Here is a 14,809-nt window from a genome sequence, read left to right as displayed (position 1 = left end):
TCCTGCCATGTGTTTTACTTAGTGTTGCTGTACCATATGCCTCTCCATTTCTCCAAGAATAAACTTTCAGCCTCCCGCCTGGGAGAGATGCTGTATGCTTGGCTGTGTGTGTGTTAAGTGGGATTACCTGCAGACTCCCTAGCAATGCCCATGGTCAGTTCTCTTCTTCACCCCACTTGGTCTCAAGAGTCCTGAACCTCTCTCCTGGGTTCATGGGCTCTATGTTTGCACGTGTCACCTCCTGCATGCATTCTGTGGTTTCCTCCACCCTCCTCTATCAGCTTTCCATCTTCTAAATATGACTTAAGCTTTCTTGCTAATGTTTCTCCCATTTTCTCTGTAGTTGTGGGTTCAAACCTTTTTTTAATACCTTTATTGTCCTTTATTGGTGTCTGGGAAGGCAAAGGAGGTAATGGTATGCACTTAGTCTGCCATCTTTAGCTGGAAGCCTCTCACTGGCTTATAAGGGTAAGGATTTGAATCAATAGACTTGGGCAAAAATGAGAGAAGCAAGAGACTGAGAATAGGAAAAGTCAGACTTGAGTTTTAAAGTAATATTTATTGATCTGGCAGTACCACTCTGGGCATGAAATACAGGGACTGACACCACTGATGGAATGCTACTTGCGGCTATCGTCTTCTCCCAAGCTCCACAGTTTTGCCTTGTATAAGGTGATGTCATTGTAGACCCTGAAGTGGTTCAGCCTGCGGTCATCACGCTCTGGGTTGACCTACAGGAGAATGCAAGAATCAGAAAGAGGCCTGTGGGGAAGGAGGAAGACCTGGCCTTGGAGTCAGATGGACCTGGGATTAAATCAGGCCTTGCTCTCCTGACATATGGCCACAGGCATATTACCTTTTCTTAAAATCTGATTCATGAAATGGACTTGGCAATATTTAGATCAAAAGAGTTGTGAGGATTGAATGAGAACAACCTAGGCAAAGTACCTTCCCCAGGGCCTGGCACGTAATAGCTGCACTTTCCTTTCCCACCGTCTATGGATTCTTTCCCCCCTACCAGAACAAGTTCCATGAACGTAAAACCAGTTGCCATGGAGTCAATTCCAACTCATGGTGACCATATGTGTGTCAGCATAGAACTGTGCTCCACAGGGTTTCCAATGGCTGATTTTTTAGAAGTAGATTGCCAGACTTTCTTCCAAGGCAACTCTGAGTGGACTCAAACCTCCAACCTGTTGGTTAGCAGCCGAGCACATTAACCATTTGCACCAACCATGGACTTCCACAAAGGTAGGTGCTCTGCTTTAGTCACTGCTGTATCCTCAGCACCTAGAACAGTATCCAGAACATAGTAGGTACTCAATATATATTTGTCAAATGAAAGAATTAATGTTGTTGAAATAGCTACACAGAGGATTGAGTAAAAGTGGATACTCTGACACATAAATCATCTAGAAGCTACACTGTACAATAAACTTAAAGGATATACTTTCAGCCAATGTTCGTAGGAAACAAGAGGCTAGGAGGTATCCGTTGAGTGTGGCTTCTCCAGTGTCCCAATATTGGGATTGAGGGTGATGGTACTCTGCCTATTTGGGGTGAGGTCTTGCCAGGGACTAGAGAGGCCCAGGCTGGGAATGATCAAGCCTCTTCTGCCCCAAACCACATTACTCTGAAACTTTGGCTTAATTGCCTTTTATGCTTGCACAACACCTGAGTCTAACATTTTTTGGTATGCTTTCTTACTTTGCCACCAGTACCATCTGATGGTGCTGCTTGTAATGATGAGCCAACCAGTCAGTTTGCCATTGAATGAATTCCGACTCATGGTGACCCCATGTGTGTCCAAGTAGAACTGTACTCCATAAGATTTTCAATGGCTGATTTTTTAGAAGTAGATCAAAAACAGGCCTTTCTTCCAAGGCACCTCTGGGTGGTCTTGAACCTCCTTTCAGTTAGCAGCTGAGTGCGTTAACCATTTTGCACTATCCTGCAGGCATGGTGTATTTGCAGACCCTTTTTAAATCTATAGCAATGACTGGCCTGTAGGCTTATGCAGTTGGTTATCTGCAAGGTCCAGGAGGGTGAGAGCAGGGCAGGCCCAGCTGGGCTGACTCTACTTGTCCTTCCTGTCATGCCATTGTCAGCCTGCCACGAGGGGTGCTGGAGGGTCAAAGATGCAACATTTCCACATGCATACTTTGTACCTTTGTACCTGTGGGAGCCAGGCCTCTACTCTTTAGGGAAATGAATAATTAGTTCAATTACTTGTGCTTTGTAATATTTTTCTAAGTTGCTTAGTTATCTAACTTGGATGATTTCTGTCTTCACCCCAACCTTTCTTTCATCACAACCCTTCTTCTCCCTTCCCTTATTCACTATAGGCTACGGCCTTGTGGTGCAGTGGCCTTTCTAGCCATGGTCTTATAACTCTTACAAAATGATTGACTGGAACTATGCAAATAAGGTGCATAAAACTGTTGCAGGGATCAGACAGTTTGCTATGCAAACAAGGTGACTGTGACCTACCAAGGGGATTGGTCAGTTTTGCCATCCTGCTAGGCTTATAAGGGCTGATCCCACAAAGGTTGGGGGGACCTCACTACCAACAAGAACAGCTGAGAGCAGAGTGCATACTTTGGACCCAGAGTCCCTGTGCTGAGAACCTTCTAGACCCAGAAGAAAGAGTGAAGTCTGAAGATGGTGAGAGAAAGCAGCAGTAGGCTTCTATGGCCTACAGAATGAGAGCTGAGCATCTTTGGGCAGGAGGCTTGCTGGTGGAGCTAAAAAGCTTGCTCAGGTAGGGCAGATGCCTGAGTGTGCCCCATGCAGGGGTTGCCTCAGAGGATCCTGTGCAGGGGTCTTCCTACAGCAGGGCAGAGCTAGACACCTCTGGGTAGAAGGCTAGCCAGTAGAGCTAAAAGAGTTGTAACACTTGCTTGTGCAGGGCAAGAGAGGCCTGAAAGTGCCCTGGCAGGGGTTGCACACCTCCCCCTCCCCAGGCAGCAGGGGCTTGGGTAGCGTGGCTGGAGCTGGCAGTAGAAGTTTAGAAGGGCCCAGTGGCACAGACTTAGGAGGTCCCGTGCAGGGGTCTTACAGCCATTGAGGCCCAGCAGCCCCCAGTGAGGCCCAGTGGCAGAGCTGAAGCCTCAAGCAGCGTGGTGGCAGCCAGAGGCAGTGGTGACTTGAACAGAGCATCTGACATCTGACCGAACCACAATGTGTCTGCCCGGTGACAAAAGAATGGAAGTGGGTAATTAGGGGAAGGGTAAGCGGTTCTCCATCTGGCAAGGATCATGTGTATAGTCACCATTTATGTTGGTGAAAAAAGGTATTTTCGATGAAGAAGTCATTGGTCTTGCAAAATTCTATCATTCTATCTCTGGCGTTGTTTCTATCACCAAAGCCATATTTTCCAACTACCGATCCTTCTTTGTTTCCAACTTTTGCGTTCCAATCACCAGTAACTATCAATGCATCCTGATTGCATGTTCAATCAATTTCAGACTGCAGAAGCTGATAAAAATCTTCAATTTCGTCATCTTTGGCCTTACTGGTTGATGCGTAAATTTGAATATTAGTCGTATTAACTGGTCTTCCTTGTATGCGTACAGATATTATCCTATCACTGACGTGTTGTACTTCAGGATAGATCTTGAAATGTTTTTTTTTTTTGATGATGAACGCAACACCATTCCTTTTCAAGTTGTCATTCCCAGCATAGTAGACTATATGATTGTCTGATTTAAAATGGCCAATACCAGTCTATTTCAGCTCACTAATGCCTGGGATATCGATGTTTATGTGTTCCATTTCATTTTTGATGATTTCCAGTTTAAAGTGTTGAAAAGCAAAGATGCCACCTTGAAGACTAAGGTGCACCTGACCCAAGCCATGGTATTTTCAGTTGCATCATATGCATGTGAAAGCTGGCCAATGAATAAAGAAGACCAAATAAGAACTGACACCTTTGAATTGTGGTGCTGGCAAAAGATATTGAATATACCATGGACTGCCAAAAGAATGAACAAATCTGTCTTGGAGGAAGTACAACCAGAATGCTCCTTAGAAGCAAGGATGGCAAGACTGAATCTTACATACCTTGGACATATTATCAGGAGGGATCAGTCCCTGGTGAAGGACATCATGCTTGGTAAAGTACAGGGTCAGCGGAAAAGAGGAAGACCCTCAGGGAAATAGATTGACACAGTGGCTGCAGCAATGGGCTCAAGCATAACAACGATTGTAAGGATGGTGCAGGACCAGGCAGTGTTTCGTTTTGTGGTACATGGGGTTGTTATGAGTCAGAACTGACTCGATGGCACTTAACAACAAAAACAACTAGTGGTTTTCATGTGTCTGTCAGTTTGTCATACTGTGGTGGCTTGCATGCTGCTATGATACTGGAAGCTTTGCTACCAATATTTCAAATGCCAGCAGAGTCACCCTTGGTGGGCAGGTTTCAGCAGAGTTTTCAGACTAAGACAGACTAGGAAGAAGGATCTGGCAGTCTACTTCTGAAAAAATTGGCCAGTGAAAACCTTGTAAATAGCAGTGGGACATTGTCTGATACAGTGCTGGAAGATGAGCCCCTCAGGTTGGAAGGCACACAAAATATGACTGGGGAAGAGCTGCCTCCTTAAGGTAGAGTCGACCTTAATGATTTGGATAGAGTCAAGCTTTTGGGACCTTCACTCGCTGATGTGGCTTGACTCAAAATGAGAAGAAACAGCTGCAAACATCCATTAATAATAGGAATGTGGAATGTATGGAGTATGAATCTAGGAAAATTGGAAATCATAAAAAATGAAATGGAATGCATAAAGATCAATATCGTAGGCATTAGTGAGCTGAAATGGACTGGTCATTGGCCATTCTACCAGACAATCATTTGGTCTACTATGCCAGGAATGACAAATTGAAGGAGAATGGTGTTGTGTTCCTTGTCAAAAAGAACATTTCAAGATCTATCCTGAAGTACAACGCTGTCAGTGATAGGATAATATCCATACACCTAAAAGGAAGACTAGTTAATATGACTATCATTCAAATTTACGCATCAACCACTAAGGCCAAAGATGAAGAAACTGAAGATTTTTACCAACTTTAAAGTCTGAAATTGATCAAACATGTAATTAAAATGCAATGATAATTACTGGTGATTGGAATTTGAAAGTTGGAAATGAATAAGGATTGGTAGTTGGATAATATGGCCTTGGTGATAGAAATGATGCCATTAATTGCTCATACTCAAGTTCAAGTTGAAGCTGAAGAAAATTAAAACAAGTCCACAAGAGCCAAAATATGACCTTGATTATGTCTCACCTGAATTCGGAGACCATCTGAAGAATAAATTTGATGCACTGAATACTAATGACTGAAGACCAAATGAGCTGTGGGAGGACATCAAGGACATCATACCTGAAGAAAGCAAGAGGTCATTAAAAAGACAGGAAGGAAGGAAAAGACCAAAATGCCTGTCGGAAGAGACTCTGAAACTTGCTCTAGAACGTAAAGTAGCTAAAACGAATGGAAGAAATGATGAAGTAAAAGAGCTGAACGGATTTCAAAGGGTGGCTTGAGAAGACAATGTCAAATATTATAATGAAATGTGCAAAGATCTGGAGTTAGAAAACCAAAAGGGAAGAGCACGCCCAACATTTTTCAGGCTGAAAGAGCTGAAGAAAAAAATTAGAGGCTCAAGCTGCAATTTTGAAGGATTCTATGGGCAAAATATTGAATGATGCAGGAAGCATCAAAAGAAGATGGAGGGCATACACAGAATCACTGTACCAAAAAGAATCGGTTGATGTTTAACCATTTCAGGTGGCAGCATACGATCAAGAACCAATGTTACTGAAGGAATACATCCAAGCTGCACTGAAGGCATAGGCGAAAAACAAGGCTCCAGGAATTGAAGGAATACCAATTGAGATGTTTCAACAAATGGATGGAGTGCTGGAGGTACTCACTTGTCTATGCCAAGAAATTTGGAAAACAGCTACCTGGCCGACCGACTGGAAGAGATCCATATTTGTCCCCATTCCAAAGAGAAGTGATCTGACAGAATGTGGAAATTATTGAACAATATCATTAATATCACACACAAGCAAAATTTTGCAGAAGATCATTCAAAAGCAGTTGCAGCAGTACATCTACAGGGAACTGCCAGAAATTCAAGCTGGATTCAGAAGAGAATGTGAAATGAGGTATATCATTGCTGATGTCAGGTGGATCTTGGCTGAAAGGAGAATACCAGAAGTATGTTTTACCTGTGTTTTATTGACTATGCAAAGGCATTCGACTGTGTGGATCACAACATGGCAAAGAATGGGAATTACAGAATGCTTAATTGTGCTCATGTGGGAACTGTACACAGATCAAGAGGTGGTTGTTCGAACAGAACAAGGGAATATTGCATGGTTTAAAATCAAGAAAAGTATGTGTCATGGTTGCATTGTTTCACCATGTTTATTCAATCTGTATGGAGAGCAAAAAATCTGAGCAACTGCACTATATGAAGAAGAATGTGGCATCAGGTTTGGTGGAAGACTCATTAACAACCTGCATTATGCAGATGACACAATCTTGCTTGCTGAAAGCAAAGAGGACTTGAAGCACTAACTGACAAAGATCAAGGACTACGGCCTTCAGTATGGATTACACTTCGACATAAAAAAAAAAAATCCTCACAACTGGACCAATAAGCAACATTATGATAAATGGAGAAAAGATTGACATTGTCAAGGATTTCATTTTACTTGGATTCACAATCAACATGCATGGAAGCAGCAGTCAAGAAATCAAAAGATGCATTGCATTGGGCAAATCTGCTGCAAAGGACCTCTTTAAAGTGTTGGAAAGCAAAGATGTCACCTTGAAGACTAAGGTGTGCCTGACCCAAGCCACGGTATTTTCAATTGCATCATATGCATGTGAAAGCTGGATAATGAATAAGGAAGACCAAAGAAGAATTGACGTCTTTGAATTGTGGTGTTGGCGAAGAATATTAAATATACCACGGACTGCCAAAAACACAAACAAATCTGTCTTGGAAGAAGTCCCAACCAAACCAAACCCAGTGCTGTCAAGTTGATTCTGACTCTTAGCAAGCCTATAGGACAGAGTAGAACTGCCCCAAAGAGTTTCCAAGAAGCTCCTGGCGGATTTGAACTGCCAACCTTTTGATTAGCAGCCGTAGCACTTAACCACTACGCCACCAGGGTTTCCCTTGGAAGAAGTGTACGACCTGTTAAACGCTGTAACAGCAGGAGGCACACGGTGCTGCAGAAGCAAAAGGATGGAGAACCCAGCCCTGCCTGGCAGAGAGTGGGTAGCTGAAGTCCCTTAATGGGACTTTATGGAAGAGATGACTCCTGAGCTGGGTCTGGCAAATGAGTAAATGTTTCACCAATGAATAATCGTTGTTGTTAGTTGCTGCTGAGTGAATTCTGACTCGTGGAGACCCCATGTATGTAGAACTGAACTGCTCCATAGGGTTTTCAAGGACCTTTCAGAAGTAGATTGTCAGGCCTGTTTCTGAGGCACCCACCTCTGGCTGAGTTCGATCCTCCAACAGACTAATAGTCGCTAAAAAAAAATGGGCTGGGAATTAGAAGGTGGACTGAAGGAGCGGTAAATGTAAAGACACAAGGTGTGCAAGATTTTGGTACCTTTGAAGTAATGAAAGAAGTTCAGATATAGCTGAGAACAGTGTCTCTAACTTCACACCATGCACAAAATATACTAGATGGATTAAAAGCCAAACGTAAAAAGAAAAACAGAAGAAAATTCTTAAGGAAAAATATACAATAGTTGTTTTGTAACTGTGGGTGTTGAAGATTTTCCTAAACAAGGCACAAAATCCAGAAACTATAATGGAAAAGATTGGAATATTTGACTACAGACAGTCCCCAGGTTACGAAGGAGGTCTGTTCCTAAGCCTCTTTAAGTCCAATTTGTAGTAAGTTGGAACAGGTACCTGCAGTTCTTATTTAGCATCAGTTTGTCAAATGACTGTCATATATATATGTGTGTATATATATACACATATATGCATACATATATACGTGTGTGTGTGTATATATATGTATATATAGTATAAAAGTATAGATACTTTTTTATGCATATGAATACAACCAGAATGCTCCTTAGGAGCAAGGATGGTGAGACAACATCTTATATACCTCGGACATGTTATCAGGAGGAATCAGTCTCTGGAGAAGGACTTGGTAAAGTAGAGGGTCGGGGAAGAAGAGGAAGACCTGGACGAGAAGGATTGACACAGTGGCTGCAACAATGGGCTCAAGCATAACAATGATTGTGAGCATAGCGCAGGACCAGGCAGTGTCTAGTTCTGTAGTCTTAGGGTCGCTTTGATTTGGAACCTACTAGATGGCACTTAACAACAACATGCATATGAAACACTTAAGAAACACTTCCAGGCCATGCAAATTTTTCATCATCATCACAAAGTAGCACGTGCATTTATTAAGAACCATTGCATTTAACTCAAATTTTTAATATAATAGGCTTTATGGCAGTCTGTTCTTAAGTACAAGTTGTCTGTATGTTGGAGGTCCGTAAGTCTTAACCCGGAGATTGTCTGTACTTAAAAATTAAAACCTTCTAGGTGATAAAAGACATAAGCAGAGTTAAAAGGCAAATATGGCAAAACTTCAAGCTGTCTATTCAAAATTCTGCATTTTCGTTCTTTCTTAGAAACAGGCCCAAAACCAAACCCATTGCTGTTGAGTTGATTCTGACTCATGACAACCCCATGTGTTACAGAGTGGAAATGCTCCATAGGGGTTTCTTGGCTCTAATCTTATGGAAGCAGGTTGCTGAGCCTTTTCTTGCACGTTACCACTGGGTGGGTTCAAACCGCCAACCTGTAGGTTAGCAGCTGAGCTAACTGTTCTGCTACCCACAGCCCATTAATAACAGAAGCCCTATTTTAATTAGAGTAACAATGGGCTAAATACTACATTTCCCAGGCTCCCTTGCAGCTAACTGTACTTCCAATCAAATGAAGTGAGTCATGTTACTGACATTCCCATTTTATAGATGAGGGAACAGACCTTAGAGATGTTAAGTGACATGCCCAAGACCTACTAATAACTGGTAGAGCAAACTCAGGCAGTCTGTTATCAGCAACCTTTATTTAATCAATACACAGTATTTGGAGTCACTGGGTGGTCCAAACGATTAACATGCTAGGCTGCTAACCAAAAGGTTGGAGGTTCAAGTCTACCCAGAGGCACCTCAGAAGAAAAGCCTGGTGAGCTGCTTTTGAAAAATCAGCCATTGAAAACCCTATGGATCACAGTTCTACTCTGACACACATGGGGTTTCCATGAATTGGACTAGACTCAACAACAACTGGTTTTGGTTTATCCAGTATTTACTATGTACCAGGTAGTATTCTAAGTGCTTTACAAATATTACTTCCTTTAATCCTTACGACAAGCTTATGAAACAGATACTGTAATATCCTCATTTTACAATGAGGAAACTGAGTTATGAGAGAACTTAGTAACTTACCTAAGGTCGCACAGCTAAGTGGTAACCAGAATTCAAGCCCAGGCAGTCTGGCTCCATACTGTGTTCTCTTAGCCACCACCTACACGACCTCTGTGCTTCTTAGTGTTTATACTAAGTGAAGGAGCCATGCTTACCAAGGGCTCTGAGTCCCATCCAATTTCCTGGCTTTCAGTCTGTGTCTCTGGGTATTTCTTCCTCGGTCCCTGGGCAGCATGGTGAATGAGATTCAGAAATCTGGCTGAGAAATAGATGAGGCTGGGGTTATAAATGAGTCAGGCTTGGGACCAATTGTGTTCCTGTGCCCTTTCCTCTGGCCACATTGCTCCTTCGAGTCAGAGCTCCCCCCGGCTCACAGGCTTGCCTAGGCCTCTAGATCGGGATGTCTGGTTCCTTCATTCGTCTTTCAACAAATATTTCTTGGGCACGAATTCTGTAGTGGGCATAGTTCTGGGTCCTGGGAGTAGAGCACTGAGTGAGATAGACACGGTCCCTGCTCTGCTGGAGCTCATAGTCTAGGGGGGAGACAAAAGATGCAATATACAGATAAACCTGATAGTTCCAGACAACTATATGTGCTGTGAAGAAAGACGTAGTTGAAGGTGCATGTGAAGGTGGGGCAGCGCTTTAGGTGGGTGGTAGAATAAGCCTCTCTGGAGGCCAAGGAGGAGCCAGCCCTGGGAGGAAGCAGGAGACCACTGCAGGCAGCAAGAACAAAGGCCCTGAGGCGTGAGCAACCTTGGCCATTGTGGCTGAGGCAGAGAGTGAGGAGGACGGCAGTAAGAAGTGAGCTGAAATCTTTCCATATTGAAATAAGTACGGCTGTGGACACTGGATATTTTTGTAACTCCACAGTTTTAAAAACTTCAGAATATCTTCAGTTTCTACCCTATTAAGTCTCAGTTTGAGACAGGAAGTTTGGATGCAAAGAAAAGAACCTGGGCTTTAGAGTCGGGCAATCCTGGCCATGCCGCATTAACTTGTCAAGTTGTTTAACTTCTCTGGGCCACGCTTTGCCCGTCTGTAAAATGGGAGGAAAATATGTATCTCAGCAAAATGACTATGGGAACGCAGTGAAGGAATGTGAATAAAGGGCCTAGCACTGGGTCAGGCATATCCTTGATATAAGGCAGGTAGTAATACCCGGCTTTCAATACCCTCACCACTTGTCATTTTCCTTATTGCCCCAAGTTGCTAATGTGCATCTTTACTCTAGCTAGGCTGGTCTCCTCAAACATACAACAATCTTACTTCCTTTGATTATGCTCTTCCTATTGGTTTATTTAGTCCCTGGGTGATGCAGATGGTTAAGCACTTGACTACTGGCTGAAAGGTTGGCAGTTTGAAGCCACCCAGAGATGCCTTGGAGGACAGGCCTGGTGGTAGGCTTCCTAAAGGCCTTTCCTTGCTCTGTGCACATGGAGTCACCATGAGTCAGAATTGACTTGACAGCAACTAACAACTTGGTTTATTTACATGTCTGTCTCTTTTACTACGCTACGAGATCCCCCACTCCCTTCCTCTACTTCCCACTCCATCCTCCTGTATAAATCCCACATCCTCCCTCCATCAAATTCTACTCTAGGACGGTAGAGAGGAGGGAAGAGGGCTTTCCACGAAGGATCTGGCTTTCCAGCAGATATCTCTGTTCCCTCATTCCCAAACATGGCCACCTCTCCACCTGTATACTGTGGCCATGCCAAACTGCTTCCAGTTCTCAGACCACGCTAGCACCTCTCACTTCTGTGTCTTTCCATATACTCAGGATGTCCTTCCACAGTCTTCTCCAATTCAGATATTCCACCTCATCCTGTTATCGCCTCTTCTAAGACCTCCCAGAACTCTACCATCTGTCTTAGGAACCTGTTTTCAGTGCTGTTGCCACACCAATCCCACTCTCTCTATTAGTCTATTTACTTGTTTGTTTCCTTCACTCTGCTATGGGATTCTCACCTCCAGCCCCCATCATAGTGACTATGACAGGGTAATACTGAAAATCATAATAATAACTAACATTTTTGAGCACCATGTACCAGGTAGTGTACTAAGCACTTGTATTATTTCATTTAATCCTCACAACAGCCCTAAGAGATAGCTTAGAGAGGTTAAATGACTTGTCCAAAGTCACATAGTTAATGAATGGCCGAGCAAGCATTTAAACTCAGTTAGTATTTTTTTTGGTTTAGTATGACTCTAGGACCCATCATTATATTCATTAAACTCTTGGTTATGAAGGAATACACTGTTGAGGCCATTAGGAACATTTTTGTTGGTTTGACAGTTAATAAATTGGAGTTATAGTTGACTATGTCAATCTCTTGCAAGCTTGGTTAGTATGAGCCCAGTTCTCAGATAATCAAAGCAGAGGACTCTGATGCTTGCCCCAAGGTAGCACTACCCTGAGGGGCTCTCCATCCAGCCTGCCTCTTTATGCTGTATCTCAAAGGTATTTTCAAACCCCAAGGCTTACCATCTGCAGGTTCCTCCAGGTTATCGTGCCAAGACATGGGCTTTCTGGTGATTGTGTGAACTAGAGAAAAACAACATTACAGGTTCACATTAAAAACCTAACTCCCTGCCCTCTCTAAGACCCACCTGAGGCCGGGAACCCATGTAGCACTTACTGAGTACCCACCACATATCAGGTATTGTGCTTGGCACTAGGGAACAAAGTCAAATGAGGGAGGCCGGCAATGAGCTCACAGTCTAGAATGGCGCTGTCCTGTGTGTGGTTACCAGCCACTTTTGGCTATTTGAACTTAAATAATTAAAATTAAATACAATTAAAACTTCAGTTCAACAGTCACACTAGCCACATTTCAAGTACTCAATAGCCACAGTTTGGGGCAGCAGAGATATAGAACATTTTCATCCTTGCGGAACATTCCACAGGACAGCACTGGTCTCAAGGGAGGGCAGACATGCCAGACAATCTAATGAGGTTAGTCAGAGAGTGATATATATCCAGGAGGCTATGCGATCAGAGAGGAACTGCATCCACATTCATTCACTCACTCTGTCATTGAGCTCGTAATTACTGGTGCACTGGAGACACAGCCATGAACTTCAGAGAAGGTTCGTAAACTTACTGAGCCCCCATTTTATTTGTGGTGACAGACAATAAGCCAACATATAATGTTTGGCAAATATAAGTGGATGAAGAAGAATCAAGAAGAACAAGTGGATAGAGAGTTGATGGTGGGGCAGGGTGTGGATGATGTATCACTAAGGAGATACATTTGAGTCCTGAATAAAGTGAGGGAATGAGCTGTGTGAGTATCTGTGGGAGGAAATGAAAGTAAGCCTGACAAGTTTTAGCAACATCAAGAGGACCAGAGTGGCTCAAGCGGTGTAAAGTAGGTGGAGTGTAGTAAGAAATGACCAGAGGCTAATAGAAACCAGTGTTTCCAAGGAGACCAGTCTCGAGTCAGACTAATTCAGGCCGGACTTACTGATGAGGGCCTGATGGGCTGTGGGAGTCAGGATGGAGAAAGAGGCAGATTCGAGGGCTATTTAGAGGATGGACATAAAACGTCTTGGTGAGTAGACATGGAGATCCCTTCACATGCGTGGTGGTGTCTTTCATTGAGGTAGGAACGTGGAAAGGGCCAGGCGAGAGAGATGTCAAGGAACAAACAAGATTTGGTGACTACTTAGATGTGTGGGTTGAGAGGAAGAGAATCATCAAGGATGACTCCTAGGCTTCTAACTTGGGAGAGTGAGTGGTTGTGGTGACTTTTACTGAGACAGGATATTTTAGAGTAGAGCAGGTGGGAGGGAGGATGGGAAATGAATCTAGTTTTCAAACTAGAGAATGGGAGGTGCCTGTGGGTTGTCACAGGAGATGCTACTGGGAAGTGGTTGGATGTGTGAGTTTTGAGTTCCATTTGAGGCTCAGCGGCATTTAAGGTGAGTACATGTTACACAACCAGATGAAACCGCCCAAGGAGTGTGCAAAGTGAGAAAAGTGGTAGGTATGGCCATTTTATCAGGGGGTACGGCTGAGCTTTCTGAAGGTCTAAGACTATTAAAACAAAACAAAAGAAAATCAAACCCGTTGCTGTCTAGTCAATTAAGACAATATTGGAAGCTTAAAAAAAATAAACAAAAAACCCAAAACAACAATACGCTCCCTGCAAAATATAAATTATTTCAAAAGCAAAATTGTAAAAAGACTTTCAACTTTTTTACAACAAAAATATTTAATCGTGACCTGCGTGCATTTTAATATATTTAATATATTTGCTGTGAAGTGTGGCGAGGCCATAGTTCCTGAAGCCTAAGAGGGTCTTGAAATGGCAAGAGCTGAAGAGTGACCTGAGTGCGCGATGGTGGGGAGGGGTGTTCAGAGAAGGCGTCTCCTTTGCTTCCGCCCGCACCCTCACCCCATCCCCAGACCGCTCCTTCTTCCCAGAGGCTCCCTTCCTCCTCTCCCCCCCACCCCCCCGCCTTCATTCCGCCCGCGCCCCTCACCCTTGCGGAGGGGATTCACGTGATACTCCGTGTAGAGTTTCTGGGTTCGTAACTCTTTGAGGTACAATTCCCGCAAAATCTGGTTGTGATGAACCTCATCCAGAACCACCTTCTCCCTCTGGCGTCCTGCCATGGTTTTGGCCCGGCTTAGTCTCGCTCTCTCTCACCACCCTCAGGCGGATCGCCTAGTCCCTGACCTCCAGCGGTCTCCAGGTAACCGCGTCCCACGTTGTCTCCAGGCGACAGCGTCCTACATGACCCTCCTCCAGACCGCGGCTCCTCCGGGTCGGCTCTGTCCCGCCCTTCCCCACCTCCATAGTCTTATTTCGCGCCTCCCTCTTCCGACTCCCGACCCACCCTCCCCAGCTTCTCAGGACCTAGCCTAGTTACTAGAACCCGCCCTGGATACTGCCACAAAAGGACTCACTGTCAAGTGACAGATACAAGAGATAATGGAGTTATGATTGGACCTCACCGTGGCCAGTCATTTCCCAAAAAAGATTTTGGAAGGAGTTAGACACTTCTCCCCCGTTAAAGCAGATGTCCAGATTCAAAAACATTTATGTCTATCCCACACAGAAGCAGAGATTTCATACCTGAGAAGACATCCTGACCGGAAACCAATATCATAATCGAGGCAGAATGTTGTTAGGTGCCAGCCAGTCTGAAGGAAACACTGCCCCGTCCTGCATCATCCTCACAATGGTTGTAATGCTTGAGCCCATTGTTGCAGACACTGTGTCAATCCATCTGGTTGAGGGTCTTCCTCGTTTTTGCTGACCCTCAACTTTATGGCAAAACCCTAGTGGTATAGTGGTTAAGAGCTATGTTTGCG

At 43.9% G+C, this 14,809-nt stretch overlaps 1 protein-coding gene across 1 annotated transcript; it reads right to left on the bottom strand.

Moving 5' to 3' along the window:
* Positions 1 to 432: 432 nt before the first annotated feature.
* CFAP144 (cilia and flagella associated protein 144) lies at positions 433 to 14,107 on the bottom strand. Its single transcript, XM_003415343.3, has 4 exons — positions 13,975 to 14,107; positions 11,972 to 12,031; positions 9,639 to 9,742; positions 433 to 731 (listed from the first exon to the last, which is right to left on the bottom strand). Exons 1-4 carry the CDS (start codon positions 14,105 to 14,107, stop codon positions 621 to 623), a joined length of 408 nt encoding a protein of 135 aa, XP_003415391.1. The 3' UTR covers positions 433 to 620.
* Between the last annotated feature and the right edge of the window lie 702 nt (positions 14,108 to 14,809).

Source organism: Loxodonta africana, chromosome 3 (genome assembly GCF_030014295.1).
Source record: "Loxodonta africana isolate mLoxAfr1 chromosome 3, mLoxAfr1.hap2, whole genome shotgun sequence".
Taxonomy (NCBI): domain Eukaryota; kingdom Metazoa; phylum Chordata; class Mammalia; order Proboscidea; family Elephantidae; genus Loxodonta; species Loxodonta africana.
The sequence above is the reverse complement of the archived record's forward strand: the minus strand, read 5'-3'. Positions and strand labels throughout refer to the sequence as shown.

Excerpts from the sequence above, each read along its gene's own strand:
- CFAP144 (XM_003415343.3), bottom strand. The coding sequence starts at position 14,107 with ATGGCAGGACGCCAGAGGGAGAAGGTGGTTCTGGATGAGGTTCATCAC. Across the intron at positions 12,032-13,974 it reads CGTGAATCCCCTCCGCAAGG|TTCACACAATCACCAGAAAG; the intron begins GTGAGGGGCGCG and ends GTTTTTCTCTAG. Across the intron at positions 732-9,638 it reads GATGGGACTCAGAGCCCTTG|GTCAACCCAGAGCGTGATGA; the intron begins GTAAGCATGGCT and ends ATTCTCCTGTAG.